The 26,204-nt window shown below is 41.0% G+C and overlaps 2 protein-coding genes across 3 annotated transcripts in view; one reads left to right on the top strand and one right to left on the bottom strand.

Moving 5' to 3' along the window:
• LOC140356693 (uncharacterized) overlaps window positions 1-6,838 on the top strand; it is a 30,746-nt gene extending 23,908 nt beyond the window's left edge. Inside the window, exons 9-13 of the mRNA XM_072441846.1 lie at window positions 1,248-1,444; window positions 5,063-5,329; window positions 5,836-6,007; window positions 6,450-6,491; window positions 6,559-6,838. Coding sequence (XP_072297947.1) covers window positions 1,248-1,444; window positions 5,063-5,329; window positions 5,836-6,007; window positions 6,450-6,491; window positions 6,559-6,660 — 780 coding nt within the window. The 3' untranslated portion in view covers window positions 6,661-6,838. The remainder of the gene's footprint in view (window positions 1-1,247; window positions 1,445-5,062; window positions 5,330-5,835; window positions 6,008-6,449; window positions 6,492-6,558) is intronic.
• A 6,561-nt stretch (window positions 6,839-13,399) lies between these two features.
• nr2f6a (nuclear receptor subfamily 2, group F, member 6a) lies at window positions 13,400-25,200 on the bottom strand. 2 transcript variants are annotated; one of them, XM_072441890.1, is made up of 5 exons: window positions 24,754-25,200; window positions 22,362-22,456; window positions 18,804-19,135; window positions 17,704-17,950; window positions 13,400-14,417 (listed from the first exon to the last, which is right to left on the bottom strand). In XM_072441890.1, exons 1-5 carry the CDS (start codon window positions 25,020-25,022, stop codon window positions 14,143-14,145), a joined length of 1,218 nt encoding a protein of 405 aa, XP_072297991.1. In that variant the 5' UTR covers window positions 25,023-25,200; the 3' UTR covers window positions 13,400-14,142. The 2 variants fall into 2 exon arrangements, with proteins under 2 accessions (XP_072297991.1, XP_072297990.1); XM_072441889.1 differs by having other exon boundaries at window positions 18,804-19,138; window positions 24,754-25,199.
• Window positions 25,201-26,204: the final 1,004 nt, after the last annotated feature.

Raw genomic sequence — 26,204 nt, 5'->3', positions numbered from 1 at the left:
ACGCTCTGCTTTAAAGACATTTCAGTTGGGAGAATGGTGTAAATGTTTTAGTTTTAATTGTTTCATATCGAGTTTGTTTGTGGTGATCTGCCTCTAAATGTAAGATATGTATTTGTAGTGTTTGGAATAATAGAGGAGACAGAAACTAGAGTGGAATAACAAGGGGGAGACTGGCCAACAAGGGTGAGTCTGTCACCTGCTTGTCTCCATGGAGATGTTATTGCTTTCCCTGGAATGTTCCACAGTAGGGCATTAAACAGGGGTGGAAAGTAACTTATTACAAATACTCACTTTTTCTTTTTGAGTAGATACATTTCTAACAGCACTGCATCGTCTGCTCTGATTGGCCAGATTTCGGAAAATGTATAGATTGTAATTTAAGTTAAGTTAAATTTAAGTTTTGTCTACAACTGCGGTCTGAAATTACTCACTTTTGACGCAATTTTAGTAGAATTACAGTCATGTTTTTCATGCATACTTTTTACTTTAAGCCGTACTATTACTTAGTGCTGTCACAATACTAAAATTAAAACTCAATTATGATACTGAGGAATTGGCATAATACTCAATACCAATTTTGACCACACACAAAAAATGGCCTTTTTTTAGACAATAAACATTTTCAACACAAAATAATAGTACTTCCTTTAAGTTTCTGTGCAATCTTATACTCTACTAGTGCTGATTAAACTCATATCATACATCATAGCTTGAAAATATGTGTTCTTACTGTGCGCATGCTACCCTCACCACAGAATAGTGAAACAATATTTGAGCATTTCACTGTTAAATGACAAACTCTACGGCCCATTTAGATGAGATTAGTTTTACTTTGGGAGTATTCGCACGCAATGTAAGTAATATACTTGTTTTTACAGACTTTAATGAAACAGCCAGAGTCTCTATCTTTTAATCCATGCACACTGACACTGCCCCTTAAACCAAATTTTGCACCAAAAGCATCCCAAACTTTCCTCCATGCTGCTTGGTCCTCGGTTGCCATGACAACAGGGTTGTATTTTCCGTATATTTTCACAGATATGGGACACAGGACGAGAAATGGAAACAATGTTCGTATTTATTACAATTTACCTGCGGCCGAGGTCAAACTAATCCCATCCAAATAGGGCTATAGTTTTCCTCCACCACAAATTCTGAATGTTGAGATTTCATTTGATCAGTTATAAACGTCTACACAAGTGTGATGTAATCTGAAGGGGCTCAATATTTTGACGACTTGTTGACAGGTGGACCAAACCAGAGACTTCAGGAGCACTCAGCAGGCCCCCACACTGGTCATCTCTGAAACCACTGCGCCGGACCTCAGGCTGGAGAACTGTCCGGTCTCCTATGGCAACCGCAGCGTCTCCCATAGCAACCACAGCATCTCCCATGGCAACCCAACAGGCAGCGTCCCGAGCGAAGGAAATTACAACTGCAACAGGTCAGCGCTGTTATGATCTTATGAGTTTCAGCTTCCTGTTCATAGGTGATATTTGAGGACATTTTCCCATTCAAAATAGAGGATGTTTTGCTGTTAATCGCTATGGCAACGGTCCTATTTTTTCATCATTTTGAAACTCATTCTTACTGGTAATATTTGATACTTTGCTGTGATATCACGCCAGGGGAGAACTGAATGTATTTCTATGGAAAACAGATCCTCCGTTACCATGGTGACACAATGCACACATTAAAGGACACCTACTCTCACCTCACAAACTTGACTTTTAGGAGCTTTTAACCACATTGTAATTGTTCTGCCTTGTCATCAAACCACTCAAACAAACAATTATTTATTGATGTACAATGGATGCTGGTGATCCATGGCAAGTGGCTGGGTGGAGACCGGGTGGGGCTCTGTGATCAGCTCAGCCGAACGGGACCCCCCCTCTTAGCAGACTGAATGCTGAAAATAAACACATTTTGCAAGGGAAGGGAGTGCAGGTTGAGAGGACAGAGTCAACCGGTGAATGAGGCACTGGTAGGAATAATCTGTGGGGTGTGGTCCGGAGACTGGTGGAGGCGTGGCCCTGCTCACGAGTTACCATATTAAATTAATTTGTATTTAGAGTGATTCGTGCATATTTGAGTAATCTTTATTCAGTCCAGGTCTTCAGCGCTCCCCGTGTCAAGCCCACTGCTCTTTACTTCGTTCAGCTATTTTATTTGATCAAACAGTGACACACGTAGCATTCGGCAGCGTCACGCAGCAATTTTAGCAATTCTTTTTTAAAAACTCCTCTGTTTGATATTGTGAAGTGCAGCTCTCCAAAGGCAATGTAACGGAAAAGGGCCTGCGGACGTAAGCAGACTTATTTTTTACACTTGTCGTTTTAGATCAATGTCCCTCGTGCTATCTTCGGGTCACCCACCCTCCTCCTTCCTCCAGAGCTTGAAAACATGTATTTAACACACGCACACAGTTTTAGAGTGTAGCACAAGGGTTAAGAAGTCCAAAATACAACACAATAATCCACGGGCACCGTAAATTAGAGAGATTATAGAGTAGACAAAAGCACAATAGGTCATCAACCCATCAAACAAACAAACAAACAAACAAACAAACTGTTTTCTCACATTGTTTATTGTCATAACATACCTCCCATTTACCAACAAGGGATGGAGGGGAAAAATAATAAAAATAAATAAATAAATACCATTGCATGTGATCACGACAGTAATTGCACATGAATTGCACATGATTGAAATTTCCCCACGTGTGGACAATAAAGGATTATCTTATCTTATCTTATAACCTTGGGTCTGATCTCGGGCTCTACTTACAGTTTTTCACAGTTGCGAACACCCAAAAAGCAAAAAATTTGGCACAATTTGCACAACCTTCACTTCATGTACCAATCGCTCGCCCTAAGTTGGCACTTCACACTCCCTTATCTGCATAAGACTCTGACTTTCCTTCTTTACGCTCTGATGTCATTTACAAATCACCTTGCTGTCAAAACACCACACACAACTTTCGGTTGTTGCTCACAGTTCTCAAGTAAAATCTCAAAGCATCAACCTATAACACACAAATATTCAAAACACTACACACAATGTTCAGTCGTTGAACACACTTCTCAAGTAAAATCCTGCCCACTGCTCCAGGCCATGGAGAAGGCTTGTGGCGACGTCAGTGTGGAGGCCTGTCAGGGCTTCATGCGCCACTCAAGGCGATGTCGATGAGGCCCTTTGGCCTGACAGGAACCGGAGGCATGATGGCAAAAAAAAATTGTGAGGGGGGGACAGTTTACTGTACTGTACTGTACTGTACTGTACTTTTATGTTTGACTACAAAAGTTTACAAAAGTTAAGGCCTACAGACATTTTACAAAAGGAGAAATGGCACATTTTCCACATTGTCATTCATATGGTGTGTTCTGTTTCTATAATTGTGTTTTCAGCTTTGCACCTAAGTGTGCTGTAAATGCTTGGTAGTGTGCAGACAAATGCTTAGTTGTGTTTACTCAATGAATGGTGTGTGTGTGTCATAGAACCAAATGAAAACACGAGTTCCATTTGTGAACAGGTAAGGGATTTGATGGCAAAGAGTCATCTTGCAAAGGGCGTGGCAGGTTTAGCATTTTGTGTGTGAGGTTTTCAGATCTGTGTTCAGTTTGAAAAAAGCCGTTATTGTTTTGAGAAACGGGTGTTACAGTTTTTCACAATTGTTAACACCCGTTAATTGAAAACACAATTATAGAAACAGAACACACCATATGAATGACAATGTGGAAAATGTGCCATTTCTCCTTTTGTAAAATGTCTGTAGGCCTTAACTTTTGTAAACTTTTGAACATAAACATAAAACAGCACACAAATATGCAACCAAAAAAAGTTTACAGTAATTTTAGCACACACAGAACAGTACAGTACAGTACAGTACAGTAAACTGTCCCCCCCCTCACAAAAAAAAAATGAGCCATCATGCCTCCGGTTCCTGTCAGGCCAGGGGCCTCATCGACATCACAGGCAATGTGCTCCCTGTCTAGGCAGCGTTGGAAGAATCACCTTGAGTGGCGCATGAAGCCCGGACAGGCCTCCACACTGACGTCGCCACAAGCCTCCTCCATGGCCTGGAGCAGAGGGACCAGGCCTTGTGGGTTCCGTTCGTAGACCTTCCACCTCCATGCTGAAAATAATTCCTCTATTGAAGATTTTACTTGAGAAGTGTGTTCAACGACTGAACATTGTGTGCAGTGGTTTTGAATATTTGTGTGTTATAGGTTGATGCTTTGAGATTTTACTTGAGAACTGTGTGCAACAACTGAAAATTGTGTGTGGTTTTTGGCAGCAAGGTGAATTGTAAATGACATCAGAGCGTAAAGAAGGAAAGTCAGAGTCTTATGCAGATAAGGGAGTGTGAAGTGCCAACTTGGGGCGAGCGATTGGTACATGAAGTGAAGGTTGTACAAATTGTGCCAAATTTTTGCTTTTTGGGTGTTAGCAACTGTGAAAAACTGTAACAATTGTGAAAAACTGTAAAAAACATGTGTCTTGCTCAAGGACATAGGAGCGGTAATTCTGGGACCTGGAATCTATCCCTCCAACTCACGGCTAAACTGAGCTTCTGTTGCCACGGCCTTTATTTCAAGTGATGTCAGATTGAATTAGGAACATTGCCAAAGCAGACTCCCATTAGACGACACGTTGGCTGAGTGGCTAGCACTCCTGCCTCACAGCTAGATAGTTTGACTCCTTTCGCCGTGGAGTTTGCATGTATCTACCTGTGTCTGAGAGGGGGTCCCTTCGGACTCCGGTTTCCCCCATCAATCCCAAATATGCACAATAACTGAAATCCTCCAGCTAAACTCTGACCATGCCTAGCTCAAGCTCCTAAGATGTGTCTAAGAATGTGAACCTAAAAACCTAACCTAATAGCAATAAATAATTCTACATGAACAAAAAAGTAGGGTAAAAAGTCTTCAAAATGTCTATGTCTAGATGTTAGTCTTAATTGTTGATTAGATCTTTGTTTGGTCCTGGTTGAGTCCTGGTTCCATCCTGGGCCTGTGGGATGTGAAGTTTGAGAATGTCACCACTTCTCATATGTTTGCAGTGTATGCGCAGACAGCAGTGCTCGACGTAGCGCACACTCACAGCCGCTCCATCAGATGCCGGCGCCCCTCTGCAGTAGTGGCTCAGACCTGACCCAGAGTACTCGGAAACTCCCCGAGCTCCGGCCCCATCAGGAGCGTCCCCAACCCCCAGGACGCGCTAGGCCTGCTGCTGAGGACCCGGTGGAGTCCCAGTGTGAGACAGGCTACACCACTGGAGGGGACACTGGAAACGAGCTGGACCAGGATGTCTCACAGCATCTGTTCAGGTGGAAATTTTGACAACTCTTGACTAACTATTGTTATTCCGCTTCCATTGAGAATGACTTTTTGATGGATGTCAAAACATTGTCCCTTAAATCCTTTTCTACTCTATTCAACATTTTTCCTTTCCAAGGTTTTCTTATCTAAAAAACTGCAGTGCTTCAAATCCATGTTGTTCTCTGTTCACATTCAAACCACTCATTGACATATATATTTTTTGAATTGTTTTAGAATGTTTTAGAAAATGTTAGAAGCACTGAAAGAAAATTGCTAGATTTTACAGAAAAATCTGAGTAACAAGAATGGTCCATGGTTGGAAAGGTTTCAAAGGTAGTCATCCAGACATTTGTTTTAGAAAAAAGAAAACAACATGTATCTTCCATCTGAAAGTTATTTTCAATCCATTTTAAAAAGAAGACAAATTTGTCAAGTCCATTGAGTTTTGAAACCACATTTACAGCAACAGAAATCAGCTTTTAAAGTAAAAAAAAGTGTCTGTATGTGTCTGTAGGCAGTACCCAGCGATCATCAGCGACGAGCAGCGGCACGAGTACAAGAGGGAGTTTGACTCAGACTTGGCCCGGTACAAAAGCATCTGCGCCGACATGGACGACATCAGTGACCAGATGCACAAGCTGAGCCGCGAGCTGGACCTGCTCGACCCCTCCTCCGTCAAGTACCAGGTAGGACTGCAGACACGCCACCAAATACCAGGTAGCACTACATGCATCCATCATGTACCAGGTGATTCAATTCAAGTTATTTCTGTAGAGCACAAAATCTCAACAGCAGTCGCCTCGCAGAGCTTCATCAAATGTCTGCTGCTTGCTTTTAAACAGGATCAAACTATGAAACTGACCAACATTCACAACATACAAATGAATTACTGTCTCAATCTGTGATGAAAAGCCTACTTAGAGAAATACATTTAAAAATGGTTTGAGTGGTGATGATTGGATTTACTCTGGGACCATCAATTCTTAGATCACAATTTCCTCTCTGTAAAAACAAAAAGCTAAAACAATTTGCATTAGTTAAATTTAAGAAAACATCTGCATTTGAACTGTAGATATATACCAAAATATGTGATGTACCTACTTATTATTATGCTTTCGTCCATCACAGGGAGTAGCAGATGAATACAATAGACTGAAGGATTTAAAAAGAGTAAGTTTATATATAACCCTACAGTCCACCTAAACACTGTTACTCACATGTTCTGTGTTCTTTATAGACTGCAGACTACCAAGCCAAGAAGAAGCAATGCCGAGAAGTGAGACAAAAACTCTTTCATATCAAACGGCTGGTGAAGAACTATGACCAGGGAATGTGCTGATCCCAGGGTGGACTAAAGTGTGTGGTTGTGGTTTGGATTGGGTCACCAGACTCAGAACACACTTATGACCGTTTACTGTTCAGACTGGGGAATGTCAAGACGCGATTGTCACCTCACATCAGCCACATCTACCGGTCGATCCCGGCATCCAAACGAATCCCGGAGCCCTGCCTATCCTAACGCCGGACTCAGACAGCATGCCGTCTAGAGCAGTCTGGTCTGGAGCGCAGCACTGCAGAGCTGTTGCTGTCACAGGGTCTGGCTGCCGACCCCGCGACACCACGAGTTCACGCGATAGCTGACAAAGCACTATTTACTCGCCGTTTTGGGTTGTGTTCTCTTCAGTTCTCTTTCATCTTGATTTTTCTTCAAACAATGGGTTAGCACAGAGAGAGAGGAGGATCATAGAGCAGGAGGAGCGAGAGAGAGAAGGAGCACAAAGCAGGAGGGAGAGAGAGAGAGAGAGAGAGAGAGAGAGAGAGAGGAGGATAACAGAGCAGGAGGAGAGAGAGAGAGGAGGATAACAGAGCAGGAGGATAGAGAGAGAGAGAGAGAGAGAGAGAGAGAGAGAGAAGGAGCACAACGCAGGAGGAGGGAGAGAGAGAGAGAGAGAGAGAGAGGAGGATAACAGAGCAGGAGGAGCGAGAGAGAGAAGGAGCACAAAGCAGGAGGGAGAGAGAGAGAGAGAGAGAGAGAGAGAGAGAGAGGAGGATAACAGAGCAGGAGGAGAGAGAGAGAGGAGGATAACAGAGCAGGAGGAGCGAGAGAGAGAAGGAGCACAAAGCAGGAGGGAGAGAGAGAGAGAGAGAGAGAGAGAGAGAGGAGGATAACAGAGCAGGAGGAGAGAGAGAGAGAGGAGGATAACAGAGCAGGAGGATAGAGAGAGAGAGAGAGAGAGAGAGAGAGAGAAGGAGCACAACGCAGGAGGAGGGAGAGAGAGAGAGAGAGAGAGAGAGAGAGGAGGATAACAGAGCAGGAGGAGAGAGAGAGAGGAGGATAACAGAGGAGGAGGAGGAGAGAGAGAGAGAGAGAGAGGAGGAGCACAACGCAGGAGGAGGGAGAGAGAGAGAGAGAGAGAGAGGAGGATAACAGAGCAGGAGGAGCGAGAGAGAGAAGGAGCACAAAGCAGGAGGGAGAGAGAGAGAGAGAGAGAGAGGAGGATAACAGAGCAGGAGGAGAGAGAGAGAGAGAGAGAGAGAAGGAGCACAACGCAGGAGGAGGGAGAGAGAGAGAGAGAGAGAGAGAGAGAGAGAGAGAGAGAGAGAGAGGAGGATAACAGAGCAGGATGAGAGAGAGAGAGGAGGATAACAGAGGAGGAGGAGGAGAGAGAGAGAGAGAGAGAGGAGGATAACAGAGCAGGAGGAGAGAGAGAGAGAGGAGGATAACAGAGCAGGAGGAGAGAGAGAGGAGGATAACAGAGCAGGAGGAGAGAGAGAGTGGAGGATAACAGAGCAGGAGGAGAGAGAGAGAGAAGGAGCACAACGCAGAAGGAGGGAGAGAGAGAAGGAGCACAAAGCAGGAGGAGGGAGAGAGAGAGAGGAGGATAACAGAGGAGGAGAGAGAGAGAGAAGGATCATGGCAGCACAGGAGCAGGCCCTGAGCACCAGATCAATAGAGGTCCAGATCTACCACTCCAGACAAGACCCAAGGTGTAGGCTGTGCAAAGGGGCCCCTGAGACCATCCCACACATAACTGCAGGGAGCAAGATGCTGCAGGGACAGTATACATGGAGCACCATAACCAGGTGGCTGGTATTGTACAGAAACATCTGTGCAGAGTACGGGCTGGAGACCCCAAGGACAATGTGGGAAACACCTCCAAAAGTGGTGGAGAATGACCGAGCCAAGGTCCTCTGGGACTTCCAGATACAGACAGACCGAATGGTAATGGCAAACCAACCGGACATAGTGGTGGTCGACAAGGGTCAGAGGAAAGCCGTGGCGGTGGACATTGCAGTGCATCATGGGATGGCAACATCCGGAAAAAGGAACATAAGAAACTAGAGAAATACCAAGGCCTCAGAGAGGAGCTGGAGAAGGCCTGGAGCGTGAAGGTATCGATGATGCTGTAGTGATCGGAGCATTTGAGGAGGAATGTCTTGAGCAGATCCCAGGAAAAACATCAGACATCTCATTCCAGAAAAGTGCAGTGCAGGAACAGCAAAGACACTGAAGAACCCTCAAGCTCCCAGGGGCCTCTGGCAGAGGACCCGAGCTTGAAGGGGGAGAAATAGAGACTGCCCGCAGTGAGGAAGAGTTTTTTGTTTTGTTTTTACATATATGTCTAACTCATTTTGGGCCGTGGGCCGAATGTAATGTAAAAGATAAAACAATAAAAATATAGCTTTATGCAGCCTAGTTCTTATCTTATCTATGTGGACACTGTTGCTCAAATCTGCAGCAGGTGAAAAACTGAGTCCATATTCATGCATCAGCAGCAGGGACAGGAACATGGACTTGAAGACAGACTTGATTTAATATAATAGATCCATGGCTCCAACTTACGATGTAATCCTTTTTCCGGTTATATTAGTGAACATAGGGCTGCTGACCACAAGAGAAAATAAGTTCTACACGGACTAAAAAGCCATTTTTGGGCTGCACAGGGTTTACAGCATATTTTAGTAACAAGACTTTTCCCTCGATCTCCATTTAAACCAAAGGAGTTCCCGCTGGACCAGAAGTGTGATTACAATGAAAGTGCAGATCGGAAATTAATGAATATAAATTAGACATTTCTGCTGCCAAAGTCCAATTCCTCCACATACACATTAAACATCTCATCCTCAAAACTGTCAAAGTACAGAACTTCACGCTGACATCCAAACATGAATTCAAGGTAATTGGTTTCACATTTGAGTTGCGTCTTAGGATCCTCACCACGTGCTCTATCCACAATCCTCCTCCCAATGAGGCCACACCCTCAAAGAGAGTCTCACTTTTCCTAACTTTACTTCTACATCTTATCAGGGGAGAGTGGAAAGTCAATATGATCATACTCCGCCTACTCCAATCCTACTCCGACTTAGGATTTTGCAGTTGAAATTCCCACATTTAGGGAATTCGTCAGGGTCAGAATGCCGAAGTGCGATGGCAAAGCCTCACCAAAGACAAACTTTTCACTTTTTAGACAATTTTATTGAATTCAGGACATTTAATTTACATTTGCTCCAGTAGTTCTATAAATCACTCAACCACTCCTGAAAACATAGCCACACTTCCTTTGCAGTTAAACAGTCCCAATAAACATGGCCAACAGTCTCTTCCTCTACATTTCTCCTTAGGGCAGGCTGAACTTCATGTCATATTTATTTTTTTCTTGTGGGAAGATATTCGTGAATGGTTTTCCAGGCTAAGTCTTTGTGATTGTTAGAAACTTGCTATTTGCGTTTTTCCATATTATTTGACTAATTTCTTCTGTTTCTCTACCAACAGGCACAGTATATTTTGGTTCTTGCAGTATCGCTTCTTCAACTAAGGCTCTAGTCATTTTCTTGGGTGTCATTTTTTTTTAGATTTTCAATCACTTCTTTGGGCGTGTTTCTGCATAGTGTACATTAACGGGTGGTCTCATTCCCCACTGACGCAGAACATGTTTCCTTACCAAGAATTTTGCATAATTGTGCCATGCTATGTTTTCCTCACCAGGGATCAGTGCTCTCAGGATTGGTGTTATATATAAGGCTTTTAATTTGGACTCCAGCTCTAGGACTGCCTTTCCCCCTTTTTCCAGGGGTGTGTACAGCGCCTGTCTTTTAACATATTCCTGGTTAGAACTCCAGAAAAATCTGAACATGACTTTCCTTAAGGATTTTATAAACCATTTCGGCACAGGTAAAAGAGTTGCTAAGGAATTCAACGATACAAGAACATCAATCTAAATTATTAGGGCTTTTCCTGTAAAGCTAAGGTCTATCTTCCCATTGTGAAAGTAGACCTTGTAACTGCGGCAGTTGTTTTTCCCAATTGTATTTTTCCATATCCTTCCCAATATATAATCCTAGAGTTTTAAGCCTTTCCTTTGTTGTATGAGTCAAACTTCTTTCTACTCTTCTCTCCAATTAAGTTGTAGTATTTTGCTCTAAGACCTATTCAATTTAGCTCCAGATGACAGTGAAAATAGGTCACACCAATAAATGCTTTAAGGATGGAGAGGTTGTCCACACATAAAACTGTCATGTCATCCAGGGACAACCTAGCTTGTCTTCCTCCTCTCCCCGGAATGCAAAGCCCTTTAATCGATACGTCTTTTCTAATTGCACATGCCAATGGCTCCATTGCCAACTACTTTCATGATCGTGGTATCATCTTTGCCAGGTAGGTGTGATTTATCATGGGCAGAGTAGGGAGCAGATACTATTTTCGCATCTGGTGTTTAAAAAAAAAAAATCAAACACAAACTTAAATGCAAAACTATTCATAAATAATACGTAAAACCCAAGAAACAATGTCACATCACACAAATATTCTACAAATACTAATAAACTGGATAGTTGTATGCATTGAGAAACACCCATGATGCATTGCGATTTTCCAGACTCAATTTCTTTGTCTTTTTTTTTGTTCCGCTTTGAAGCAGTTTTAACTTCATAATTTTAACCTCCGCTGTTTCATTTAAAAACAAAAAGATGAATTCCGTGTTTCATTTTATTCCGATTTTCTTTTAACTGGCACAACTTTTACTTAAAATCCTACAAAACGTCTTCATCATGAATCACCTAAATTCACTCAAATATTCAGTTTTATTATCAAATCATGTATACCCACCTTCACATTTTGGCACCCACTATTTCAGAGGAATAGGAAAGATTAACTTAAATGAAGTATTATCCCTGTCGTATCCCTGTAGTATCCCTATAGTATCGCATAATGTTGTAAAAGCATGCAGTCTTGGCAAACCAGGGAATCCTAAAATAAGTCATTAAACAAAGTATTATGTCATAGCTGATTCAACATGTCTTGCTCTTTTACGAACACACAAACGCTGGTGGTTTATGTCGCAGTGTTTTATTTGGCATTCCTCATATAGATGCAACACAACACTTTTTCAAGTCTTCAAAAAGAACAAAACTTAACAAAAAAAAGACGCCACCATCTGTCCATTCTTTTAATACACAAGAAATCTTCAAAACACAAATATAGGAAAACATTGAGTAGGCTATATTCATTTTTTCGGCGTGATAAAAAATGTTCTTCACTAATTTTCCAGAAAGCCTATTGGCAAATCATCAATTTCACCCGTTTAACTTTTTAAAATCTTTTTGAAATAAATGCTTCAGTCTTGTCATGTTGAGCGGTGCATGGATGGACTAGACATTGCTTTTAGAGACACTTACATGAGGTAAACCCAACACAGGGCAAATTCTGTGTTTATATATTTTTTTGGCATAAGACATGATCCTCGCCAAACTTTCAGAAATTAAGAGCAAAAACTGAGCAACAGGGATTTTAAATGGTGTTGTATGGGTGGTTTTATATAGTAAAAACATTATTTGGGTGTTTTATAGCTAAATTTAAGGTCATTTTATGGGTAATCTATATTAAACAATTTTATTATTGTTATGATCAATAGAAATAGTGTTTTGGGAAACTTGGAAAAATTAACCCAAACATTCAGAATTATGAAGAGAAAAACAGATAAGTGTTTTTCTTTTTTGTGAATGGAGCCGTCACTCACATTTACTCACGTTTCCATTTTGTCGTATAAAGAAGTATCTCGAAAAGCTAGCTTGTTGGCTAACGCATGGACTGTTCCTATTGTTTATCTGTTCTTCTAAAGCTGTTTACTGCTGATTTTCTTTTGTTGGATGTCAGACTGTCGTAGACTGTAGCAGCTTTTTCACATTTTAGACGTGTTTTGAGCACACCATTGTTTGTCTTGTTTTAACACAATTGCAACAAGCTCAAAATTTCTCCTCCAAGTGATGTACAAAGTCTTCTTCTTAATTAATTACTATACAGTTATTCAGGTAATTTAATCAACTATATTTTCCGGTGACATCATCGGGTCTTATTATGTAAAAAACACGAATTGTATTGAAGTTTAGACTGGAATAAATGGAATACTTGCATTAGTTTAGCAGTTCACATTCCTGTTATTGTAAAATGTATTGCAATTTTAGTTTTAATTACAATCAGATAAAAACTCCCATACAACTCCACTTCAAATCTCCTGTATCTTTAGCAGTGACCAGAGCTGTGTCACATCTACAGTATTTGGGGCCAGTTGCTATGGCGATACATGAAGCTTGTGTTGACATCTAAAAATGGCAAGAGGTATTTTTATGAAAATACATATCAAAAAACATATAGGAGTAACAGCGAAAGCAACACATTTAGAAAGAATAAAACAACTTCCAACTTAGAAACTTGGCCAAAAACATGCAAAACATAAATTGGCCTAAAATATTTACAACAATATGTTTTTTTAAGGGGAACGTAAACAAACACTGCAAAAAAACAATTCTGTGTGAGTATAAAAAATAATACTTTAAAAAAAGTAAACTTTTTGATTGGTATTACTTGGAATAATTTATTATTATTATTTTTTGTTTTCTGTTCAACTCTGAATTTAATGTTTTTTTTGCTTTTAATTCCAAGTAAAATAATTGAAATTGAAATTAGACAAAAAATATGAGCACACAATTAAAAGTGAGTTGAAATATGTAAAAAAAATAAAAAAATAACCCAAAATAAGTCACTAAACATATTTTTTTTTAAAAATAAAATCAATAATATAATTTTAACTCATGCAGAATTTATTTTTGCAGCGAAAACAGCTCATAACCTGGTAGTGTTTCACATCCAGAAAAAACAGACATTTCTTTTTCATCTTCAACAGCAATATCCTCCCCGAAAAAGATTTAAAAGACTGAATTCACACAATTCAGAGGATCATATAAAAAACACACAAAATCAAGATACGAGAAGAAAGACAAAATGCTTGCTTTGCTGTAACACGAGTCAAACCAGCGCCCCCTGTTGTCCACACTGAAAAACAAGGCAGTCATCAAAAAGAAGGCGATTTCCGGTGATCCACGCGTCCAGAGGTTTTACTGACAAAAGCTGAGGTATCAATCCGATTTTTACGGCAATGAAAAATGTCATGTGTTGACGTTTGAATGGTAAAAACTTTGGTGATTTTTTTGTTTGTTTTTCTTACCAAATTTTAGTCTTGAAAGCTCTTGATTCATCTTACAGTTTGATGATATTGTCCCACACGGTTCAACGTTCCCAAAACGTCCAGAAAATGTCGCTCAGCCTTCCACGGAAACTCGCCACGTTTAAATGTTCAGTCTTTTGCGGCAGTTATGCATCGTAATGAATCCCGGCTGGAGGTCGTGTCTCAGATCTGGCAAACGCTCCCGAGTTTTAATCAGATCTGGCGACCATTCAAGTCTTATTTGAGAAGCCGCAAAAGAACGACAATGTGCAGTTTTTTGAAGGAGGAAGAATTAAAAAAAAAAAAAAATTAAAAATAGGCTACTGTCCAGGAACGTATGGCCAGCTGATGGAACTCCCGGAGAGCTGCATGTCGCGGATGAGGGTCTCGATGGGGGTTTTCCCGACCAGGCGCATGAAGAAGAGCTGGGAGATGAGGTTGGCGGGCACGGCGCGGAGGGCGGGCAGGCGCAGGAGCAGGCGGCCGAAGCGCTGGGGCTGGCTCGGGTACTGCATGCGCTCGTACTCAGTCAGAGCCACCTGGGCCTTCTCCTGCAGTGACTCCACGTGCACGGGGTCGGTGAGGCCGCAGGCGTCTGTGGGGGAGAGCGGGAGGATTTGGGTGAGATTATGGAGGTAGGTTGAGGTGCATGTTGACAGGTTAGAGTACACGTTTGACTAAAATGCAGTGAACATTTAAGATTTTACTACAAATATTGTCTATTTTTCTGCAGTTTGACCATTTGGGTGATGTTTAAAATTGCACTTCCTGGTTGGACATGAGCAGCAGGTGTGACACAGGTAGAGTAAATCCCACAACTGTTACCTGGTAACCATACTGTAAACATATGTGAATTGTCTCTGCATTTTGGATGGAATGTCGCTGATTGATGACATCACAGAGGGATTAATTTTTTTGAACTCAGCTCTACTTCCTGTAACTTTTATTTTTCAGTTTTTCTCCACAAACTGCCACTTGACGGATGTAAAACTACGATAAACATTTACCACAGGAACTATCGCAACAAACTAAAAACCTGGAAAGCTGTAATATGCACTTCATGCGTTATCAGAACCTCCTTTAAAGACATTTATACAATTTGACATTGTTTACTGGACAGAATACTATGAAAGACACTTATTTATTTGCCCCAGGATACTGTATACAATATTACATAATTTAACACAAATTACACTTTTTGTGAAGCTCAAATAAAATGTTGAGCCTAGAATTTGTTACTTTTCATCCCCATTCTTTGTATTGGATATCTATATTGTTGCTTATTTTTTGTATAAAGACTTGAAAACATTAGCATTTAAATCTAATGTCAGTTAATTGTGGTTTACTTCCTTCTGCCTTTGAACTGTTGAATATAGTTAACTGATAATAACTGTAGCTATAGACTCATGCCCATAATGCAGGCCTATCCAAGGGTCACGCTTTAGATCTGTTGCTCTGCAAATGCTCTGTTCATTTCCACTATGCTTTACTTGATAGAAAACAATACTGAAACTGCATCAATACTCGATACAATATTGAAATGTTCAATATGATTCTCACAATATGTTTATTGTGCCGTACTTTGGCTGATACAGGAAATAAACAGCTCCATAAAAACTTAACTTGTCTATATTTGAACAGAGAAGACGCAGTGTAATTGAATAAAATGTTAGGCTGAGGAAACATTTGTTCTTGTTCTTCTGAGACCTAAAACGTGTCAAAGTCATATCGATATTATGACCCATGTATCACAATATGTATCGAATTGTGAGAAAATAAATAAATAATACAGTTTAGATTTGTTTTAATGAATGCTGTTAGTGATTTGACCGCTTTCTGTGTTGTTTTTGGGCTCGACGCTCAAAGCAGAGACAGAGGTGAACAAACCAAGGCCATTACTCAGCTGCGTGGGCCGCTTATGCAAACAGTCGTGATGGGACCACAACCAGCGCAGATATTTATGTCAAACTACACGCTGTAAAGCTTTGTCATATTTTCTAACAGTTTTCAAAAGAACAATGATCAAAAACAAACACATTTTTTACACAAAGAAAAAAACTAATCAGACTAATTTAAGATCCTCGGGGCATTTCCCTGATTACGCCAGAAGGTGGTGCCAAAATTGAAGAATGCCCAGTTAATGTTTTGCAATCGGACTAAATTGTGAATGGATTTTCCTGCTTTTCATTCAGTGGTTATCATGACAAGCCCACTCTTTGTCCACATGCGTGAGACAGAGCCAGACTATGATTGATTTCTATTGATTTAGTTAGTTTACGTTAAATCCGCACTAAACTAGGCTAAACTGTCACAACAGCAGCACTCGGGAGATCATTTTTACGAAAACATCGCAATTTTTTGTTACTTTTTGATGCCATCTTATAAGCAGTATATTTGAGAGAATTTGGACTCATGTTTTTATGGCACCAAAATAGAAATTGGCTTTTGAAAAACGAATAAATTGTAACCTTTAGACAATTTTGAAAATGTTTTCAATGGTAGTTTTGTGTTTTCTCCAGGGGCTGAAAAAGTGTGCATTTGTTAAAAGTAGAGATACAGACAAAAAGTACTGTGGTGAGAACTGTCGAAGTGTTAAATGTAGTGATCTGGATAAAGGATTCTGTTGGTTTTGGTTCAACAGAAGCAACTGAATGCATTTATTATTATTTTTTAGTGTTTTTAATTTTGTTTGAACTCGATTTTTGCTTGAACTCAAAACCTTTAGTCAGTCACCATGAACGTGCTAAAAATAACTCCTCAACCGCACGTGTAATATAATATAATTAATAAATATACAAAGCCAAACTTTGATCTCTTATGTATATTTGGACATTAACATCACGTACTTTCCTATGCTGCTTTTTGCTTTTATACTGTGTTCTGTTCCCATTAACAGTCCACAACCAAACCATGCATTTATCTAAAAGTTACTTTGATCATATTTCGGTTGATTGCAGTTCCATGTTTTAATTGAAGGGGAAAACTTAAATTGAAATTATTAAGAAAAAAAAAGCGCTTATCAACCAAACAGCTCTAAACACACTATGTTTGCAGCATTAATGGGGATGTTTTTTTTTTTTTTAAGTAAATTTGGTTTTGAGCCCGCGGTGTGCTGTCTGCATCTAATTATTTATCCTCCGTAAACCAGGAAGTGCGCTGCTAGCATGTTGTTGTTGTTGTTGTTGCTTTAGCGTGACGGCAAAACTCCACTCCGGATTGTGAGAGTTGTGAAAAGCGCTTATGAACTCATCGTGGAGAACAATTAGGATAGTTTTTTAAGAAAGTGCAATGCTTTAAACGTATTCCCCTGTTTAAACTGTTTTAAATGAACTTTTGTTTTATTGTTCACTGTAAGAAATCAGGTAGAAACTCACTATATTATTCAAATAGCTAAATGACTTTAACTGTGAAAAGTTACATTTGTATGATTAAAAGAGCTTTTCATTCAACTGAGAAGACGTTAAAATGAGTTTTGTTTTTATTGCATTTAATTTGTTTTTCTGTTTTTCTATTCTGCCGAGTCATTTCCATTTTTTTTTTATTGCTCCACAGTGACACGTGGTAAACGATTGTTATTATCATTTGTAGTGTTTCCTTTTCAGAAGAGCTGAATTAAATGTGATTTTTATAGTTTATATTGAAATAACAAAGACATTTGCCTTTTACACAGGCTGACATATAATGAGAGAGCAAAAGGAGCACAAGTGTCTCTCCTCAACAAACAAATCCTCCTCCAGAAGCCTTTTGTCTCCTCCTCACAATGACACATGATCTGTTGACCTTATCTGAAGAATCCTCCTGTTACGCTGTACTGAGACCTTTGACCTTTGACCGACACAATTGCGACTGAGGAACAGAATGTTTCTGCAGCGTCTCCTCACCTGGAGAGAAGAGTGCGATGGCCTTGAGGCAGCTGTACTCGGCTGAGTCCACCTGTAGTCGAGTCAGCTTGTCCACCTGATCCTGGAAGACTCTGACCTGGTCCATGAAGGAGACCACTCGCTCCGCAGACATGGGGGAGGAGTGGAAGCCCGCCGCGGCCAGCAGGGGCGCCATGTGCAGGGGCAGGGCCGACTGAGCCGCGTTCAAGATGAAGAGTTCGCTCCAGCTCAGACGCAGCAGAGACACCTGAGAAAACACACAGCAGTTTATGGCTGTGACAAGCTAGTGGAACTGTTTTTGACATTTGTAACAATTCTTTGGCACATTTGTTGTCACTTGATACTTGTTATTAACTTGTAATGTCTAAAAAACGTTACCAAAAACCATTACGGCTTATTTTACTTAAAAAGCCTGACTAAAATGACCTCCAATTCAAACTGAAGCTGTCCTGGAAACCTTTGGAGCACAAACAAATGCCTCTGCTCTTAGTGAAGCTGATTTACTTTAATTAAAAGTGGTAACGAGCTCTATACAGAGGAAAATCAGATTGTGTTACGGTTCACTTCATTGTGACCCCAGCATTTGACCCATCCTTCCGTGTGATATTTCATATCATTATTTGGACTGTACAAATGTTAAAACACGTTTTATCACAAAAACAGCAACATTATCAGATCAACATTTTCAAAAAGATAAAAACAAAAACACACTTAATTTGTAGATGTTTTCTATATTTAAATCCTTCAGACATCAAATTTCAGCCTTCACTTGGATGAAAAAATATTTAGAAAATCTTTTTTTAGTCTGGTTAGTTGCAGCTCCAGACACAAGGAGAACATGCAAACCCATGTTCATTTTGTTGATGTTGTTGTCATATTTTTGCTGATTTAAACGAAATAAAAAGACAACAATGACTAAAAGTAGATATTTTTGTCAAATAATAAAAAACAAACGTAAATGGATAAAAGGAACAAATGGAAACTAGATCCAAGTTCTAAGTTACACAGTTCAACATTTTTGTCATCTAAAACTAGACTAAAACAAAAAAGAAAACTCAGACTAAAACCATGAACACTGATGCAAAGACAGAAGCTCACACCTGATCAGACACGGGGAGTTCGGGGAAGTAGGGGATATTCCTGGCCCACTCCACGATGCTGAAGAGGAGGCGCGCGGCCAGCTCACAGATGTTGTCGATCCCCATGGCGTTGTCGGGCCCGGTCTGCTGGCTGTACTGGTGCCCGTACCTGCTGTTGGGGTACGGCTCTGCGCGGAGGAGCTGCGAGATGAGCTCCGACACAGGCTGACCCCCGCCTCCGCCGCCGTTGTTGTTGTTATTGTAAAACTCGCCTCCTCCCAGGCCGCTGGCGCCCCCTATGGGAGTGATGGAGGGACTGAGGCTGGCCTGAGGGGGGATGCGGCCGCGTTGGACTGCTGTGGTGAGGGTTGGAGGCACAGGGGAGGACGGGGGAGGAGGGGGCAGAGGAGAAGGGAAAAGTAAGTTAAAATGGAGTTCTTCAGGTCAGAATGCAAACATTTAAAGGAGACATATTATGCTTTATGTGCTTAATATTGAACTATAACATCATCATTTTCTTAATTGTAAACTGTAATATTGATCTAAAACGGCTTAATAATAGAAAGGGGTCCGTTAACTTCCTGTTCTAAACTGCATAACTGATAAGCCCCGCCTTTTCAGAGGGACATTTCACAAGCAGCAGATTGTTATTTACATGTTGTTATTTTGGAAAAGTGGCGACGTGACATTCCTAACTCTACATATGTCACTGGGAGACTTAATTTAAAAAGAAAAAATAATCACAACTAAGAACAGGGATGTGGGCAGGGATAGGGGGTAGGTGAGAAAAGGTATTGTGCATGTAAGAAATAAAAAGACCCATAATTAAATAAATACTAGTATGCCAGTATGTTAAAGGACACATATTATTTGTATTGTTTAAACCTTGAAACATGTTCTTGAGAAACATTGCTTTGGTATTGCATGTTTTAGAGATTCAAATATTGCCTGAATGGAAAATCACACATAACTTTCTACCAGTTTAGGCGTTCTCTCACCAGGATTAGGGTTAGTGCTCCATCTACTGGCAGTAGAGAAAATTACCACGGAGGAACAAACAAAACCTAGCTTTTCTTGACGTGCTAATACAGGCATGCAGTTGTAATGAACGTGCTGAAAGTTTAAAACTGTGTGTTTTTGTTTTGTGAGGCTCAGAGAAGATGACCTCATAAACAAGATTAAAGAAACAAGCGTGAATGTACTTAAATACAACTCCAGGTATGTTTTAATGACGGAACAATGTTATGACACGGTTAAAAGCTCAAAAAGTCACGAGTTGCGGACAGAAATGTTACGCAGTGCTCCTTTACTCCTTCAATTTCAGAGATCAAAACCAAAAGTAGTACACACACAGACCAAGAATTCCACGGATGATCATCTGTAATACTTTGCCAATGATAATCCCAGTAGAACTCATCCCCTCGCTGCCCTACGTCCGAAACGCCCTTGAAACAAAGATCGAGACTTTTCATTGGCACATGAAGAGTCCACTTGTTCACAGACTGTCTACCGAGCGCAGATATCTATATTCATCTGGAGCGCTGCGTGCCTGCTCTGATTATGCACCCTGGAGGAGAGAGGCAGCGGCGGATGTGCGGCCATTAGCCAATCTTGCCCGTGACCTCTGACCCCTCTGTCTGCGGAGGAGGGACGGGGGGGGGGTCTTTGGGGGCTAGTAAAGTCTCCCATTAGGCTGCTCCGTGGTGATAATGGGGATGAGCAGAGTTGTAAATCACAAGGAGGGGATAAAAGCGGGTTAGGTGGAATTTACGACGGGAAGGTAGAAGATCCAGTGCGTTTTTGATCGTAGTGAAGACTAACAGTGAGCTAGTTGATTTTCTGGATACAATTCTAAAGGGATGTGACGTGCCAGGATAGTGTTGCCTCAAGACTGTGCACATGCGTGAAACATGATTTGGTGACCCGGATTTTTCCACGGACAAGAAAGAGTGAGTTATCTCTTCAGAAGCCGTGGTTCCAAAGAGCACAGAAGCAAAAACAAATATGATAAATCACAAATTGTGGGGGTTGTGTTTTCGATTTGGGTGTTTCGGTTTTCGAGCCAATCATTCAATCAGGAAGCAGAATAAACTCTTCACTTTGGGTTGCCAGATTATATGACTAAAACCAGTTAAAATTAAACCCAAAAGTACTAAAACCAGTGGGCGCGATATTCAGACTATGCACCAGGAATGTGCTAAAATGTCCTGGTTGAGGTTCTAGTATTGCAGAAAACGTGAATGGACCGTAAAAATCAAGCACAAAAGTGTAGAAATAAAAACACTTTAGACTCTTTGTTTAGGAGATGACACTAGACATTTTTGTATTTTCTTCTTTCTATTTTTGGAATACCGGTAAACATCTCTAATTGAATACATACTAGATAGATAAGTCTAATGCCACTGGGGAGCTTTAACGTCTCCACGGAACATGTTTTGAAATAATACAAGTGTCGTCCCGTGGCGTTTAGGGACCTCCTCGACACGATCACTTCCCCGTGTGAGTGAATGCGTTCGTCTGCATGGATCTGTATTGATTGCGGGGCTTAGGCGCATGAGGCCGGTGGCAGATCAGCAGCACCAGATGTTTCTCCTGCTCCGACAGGGGCTTACGGAGGGAGCTACAGGTGTTAAAGTCACTGCGCTCGTTCTGACTCACCGCGGAGGAGCAGCCGGTGTATTAAAGCGCTCAGACATAACGTACACACAAACGCTGATCTGACACTTTTGAGTGACGGGGAAGAGATAGGCCGCGACACGTGTCGGCTCGCCGCTATTATCGTCGCAGAGTACGTTCGAGAAGTGAAGAGGGGATTTGACTCAATACAACTGCTATCTTTTATGTGGTGAGACTCAAAAGGAGGTAGGTGACCAAAAAGAAAGTCTATATTTTCTTGGGATAGTCTTGATAATTAGAGGATATTACAGCAGTCCATAAATGAGCTAAAACCTGTGTGTGATATTACCAAATAAAGGTTGAAAAAGGGTGCTTTAGATAAGAAACATTTACGAATAAAGTGTCTTATTGATGAAAATATTTTTTGGATATTTTGCTAATAAATTGCTTGAATGAACAAAGGGATTACCGTAAATGTGACAATTCTTCTATGAAATATTTTATAATAATTACTGTTTTGTGACACATTTATCAACCATAGCTAGAACTGGACAATATTGACAAATATGAATATCCTCATTTTGTTGCGTTTTTGGTGTATACTGATGGTGATATTCAGACAATTTTATGGCAATCCATCACAAATGTGCTAAAACATGCATGTAAAAGAGATTAACCACGTGCAGTAATATCACAGTATTTGAAAGATTACACTGAAGGCATGTTTTTGAATATGCTCTTTTTCATTGACATTATTCTCGATATTATAATTTTGCCAAAATATCGCAATTGTAATATGCATTTTTTAATATATCTTCCACCTCTAACCATAACACACATGGAATTTCCCTTGTAGACATTGCTCCAGGGTGCTACGTTTATACAGTTAGCCGGCGTATCCGACAGTAACGTCATTATGTGAGAACTATCAGTGTTTTCTGGTGATGCAGCGTGAGCAGTTACCTTCTTTGCGCATGCCCACGCGGAAACACTTCTTGAGGCGGCAGTACTGGCACTGGTTCCTGTGGTGCTGGTCGATTTGACATTCTCGATTTGACCTGAAGAGTAGAACAACAACAAAAAGACAACAATTGAGAATTCGGAGGGATACAATGTTGGGTTAAACGATTCAATTCAATGAAGTTCGTAGTGCGCATGAGACTACTTCATTTGCAATGTTACCAATCAAAATATTAATAAATAAATCCATCTTTTAATATTGATGACATGTCTAAATGAGCTCCAGCTAACGTTCTTTTATCCAAATTGGCCGCTCAATGATAATTACGGCCAAGCGCTTGAGCCTGGTGCAGATTTTTTGGAGAGCACCAGTGAAATAATCTGTGGAAGTACTTGAGAGAGACTCCATGTATCAATATTGCATTAGGTTTGCACGTTGGCCATGAAGCTGCGGGCGATGTCACACATAGAGACAACAGATGCTTCGACTTCATGGCTATTTTGGTCTGAAATATTTCTGTGAGGAATGTGTGGTTATTGCATTGAATTGTTGATTTTTGTATTGCATTAACAGTGGACAATGGGATACGCTTCTGTGTCATTACTTTTATAATACATAATAGTAAAATAATGCAAACAAAATCAAATACTGGAGACATTTTCTCAATAGCCAGTGCATGACAAATTGACAAACGTATGACAAATTGAGGGGCCCATTCCAACTGGTTTGGCAGCAAACACAGATATCACATGGCAATCGGAGCCAAATGGTTTTGTGTGTTTTAATTTGTTTTATTTTCTTTGACATTTGATCTAGATATTCTGTTACTGTTTGTTTTATGGGCACTCTCATTGAAAAGTTCTCATTAGTAACTAGAACCAATATGGCGTCAAAAAAACACCATTATATTATAGGTCAGCTTAAAAACCAACTGAATAAAGCATTTTCCTGTCAGATAGTTGACGATTTCATGAGCAGAAACTGTGGATGGCTTGAGATCCATTTGTCATATTGTGGTTTTATAAGGCTAGAGTTCAGTTCAATATTTATTGTTAAATCCTGGAGATGCTACACAACATGGCTACATTAAAGATGATTATTTTGAGCAGTTTTTATTCTCTTCAAATTTCAAACAATTGGGACCAGTCGTAATTACAGCTAATGTGCATTCCATCGCTGTATCACTGAACAACGCATGTATCAGCCTTGCCCTTTGTGTCACTAGTATGAATAATAGACTGTTTGTGAGAGCGTACGCACTATGCAGGACAATATGCCCGCGGCTCATTCTCAGTAATATGCACTGTCTTCACAAATAACACAAAATGGTCTGTATAGTTCTGTTTTATGATGGTGTAACAAACAAAAGCCAGGAGCGGTGGTGGGAGATATGTTGGATATTGCAAACGGCATTATTCACATTCTAGAATTTGATGATGTCATGATTCCAGACGAGGGGCAGAGGCCTACACAGCTCAGATTCACACTTTGTGAATGGAATATCCAAAAGTATAACCCACAAAGGTTGAACCGTATATCTAGACTATAGCCATTGTGAAGAACAAACCAATAAATGAGAATGGAATTATATTTTTTCTTAGGTATTGGCTCCAAAACAATTGCCGTATTAATTTTAATACTTGATTTTCTTTAAATTGAGAACAATCTTGTCTTTGGGGAATGGCATGGCATCACTTTCTGAAGCTACAGTGAAAAGTATTTTCTTTTCTGTTTTGTTTACTGAGCTTTATGTCAGTGTTTGTTTGATGTGACTATGCCCATACAGTAATTACATATATATTGGCTATAAACCAAGTTAAAACATCTGTAAGAATAGAATTCTGACTTTTTAGAATCCAGAGCAGACGATGGCATATAAACTCTGATATTTTTAGACTGAAATGTAGGGCCGATTTTGATCATTTCCCCAAAAAATCTATGATTTAAAATGAAAAGAAATGTAATTGATGTCAATATTTTTTTACTGCTCTGCATAATAAAAGTACAATAAGCAGAAACAGATCAATTTAAATTATGTTTAGACATCCACAACCCATAAAGGAGCAGTGTACTGTAATCACATTTTGTGCAGTGCCATTGTTGCATTTACATGTTAAAATAAAGCTTTAAGCCATTGGCCAGCCCTCACCAAATATCAGCCTATGCTAGAGACATTGGACTGATCGCTGATATACTAGGAAGTGCACGTTTTAATACTAAAGATTGAAATTTGGTCAGATCCTGACGGGTTTGTCCTGCTGTATCTCTACTTCCACCAGGACTTTTGGCACAAAATATCACATACTGGTTTGTCTGCACAGCTTGTTCTGACCCAAACAAGCTATAAATTCATCCTCAACAACCTAATGCTCCACCTCTCCCACCTTCATTTACCTGCAGGTGTAGCTGAGGTTCCTCCGGACGCTCCTCTTGAAGAAGCTCTTGCAGCCCTCGCAGGTGAACACGCCGTAGTGCTTTCCGCTGGACTTGTCTCCGCACACCACACAGTCCACCACGCAGGCCTTGTCGTCTTCGCCGGCCTCCATGTCGCTGCCTCCAGCCTGGGGTGAGCCTTCCTCTTCCTCCCCCCTCAGGTAGCCCTTCTCCCCCAAGCCGTTTGTGCCCCCGTTTGGATCTCCCCAGCCCCCACTCACCATGGCCATTTCTCGGTTACCCGGCCAATGGAACAGAAAATCGGACACACAACCAAAAAAAATACTGGTGGGTGTCACAGGAACATGTAGATTAATATGCAATTTGATTCAAAAGTGTTTCAAATGCATGACCATAACGGTGTGAGAGGCATCCAGGGTAAAAATGTTTCTTGATTATTAGTCTTTTTTGCAGGTTTCTGTTTCTGCTTGCAAAAAAAATATAAACTTTACAGGCAGAACATGAAAAAAGGTGAAAAACAGTTCGAATTGATGCGTAAAAACAGCACTTCTCTTGTCTCCTCCCCTTCCACTATGACCTGGAAACAATTTCGAAGTGTAGCAACTTTTTCTGCACGCTACAACAAAATCTTAACCGCAAAATGTTCCCTGTTATTTCTTTAATCGCAGTCTTGGCACGAAGAGTCGGCTGCTTCTCCTGTGACGTGGTGCTTGTCGTGCGTCCGAAATCGCTCTCCAAAAGCTAGGTTAGCCGCTCCGGAAACCTTCAACGGGGGAAACAGTCGTCAACAAAAGCAGTCATTACAGCGTCGTTACAGTATAAAAACGACGCGATGCATGCGGCGCGCGAAGAAATAACGCCACCGACCGGGAAACGCGTCGGTTACGTTTATTCCAAGGGTTAAAACACGCACAATTCGTCCGTTTTATCATGGATGGATGGACGCTAATGGCTGCACACGGACTTCGTAGCTCGCCCGGTTAGCTAGCACACGCACAAACCAACGCTTTCTACAGTCACGCAAGCACAAATACGTGTCCGATCGCCTTTAAAACACCACGCAAAGCACGTACGTGTCAACACTTCTGCGGCCACGCTTACCGGAACGCGTTTTTTTGGTACTTGACTCCGTCGGACGCAGAAGAGAAAAAAAAAAACCTCAGATCTCCTCTCTGTCCAGACCAGAGGGGCTGCTGCCTTCTTTCTGCGGGAATAATCCGCTCAGCATCGCGCCAGCTGCTTTCCCCTGAACCCGCGTTGAAGATCCGCGTGTCTTTCGATCCAAACAGATCAATCGCGGGGTTAGAAAACGCGTGGTTTCGGGGGGGGGGGGGGGGGGGGGGTCCGTGCGTGGAAAAACGGGGAAGAGGCGCGCGGGCGGACGGGGGTCTCTCTTCTCGTCGACTCGACCCGCTCCTGTGCCGCGGAAGACGGCGGCTCTCGGTTGGAAA

The sequence above is a fragment of the Eucyclogobius newberryi genome, unplaced genomic scaffold (assembly GCF_026437365.1).
Source record: "Eucyclogobius newberryi isolate DKJ021-1_F unplaced genomic scaffold, fEucNew1.0.hap1 SCAF_12, whole genome shotgun sequence".
Classification (NCBI taxonomy): Eukaryota; Metazoa; Chordata; class Actinopteri; order Gobiiformes; family Gobiidae; genus Eucyclogobius; species Eucyclogobius newberryi.
This window is presented reverse-complemented; position numbering and strand designations above follow the sequence as displayed.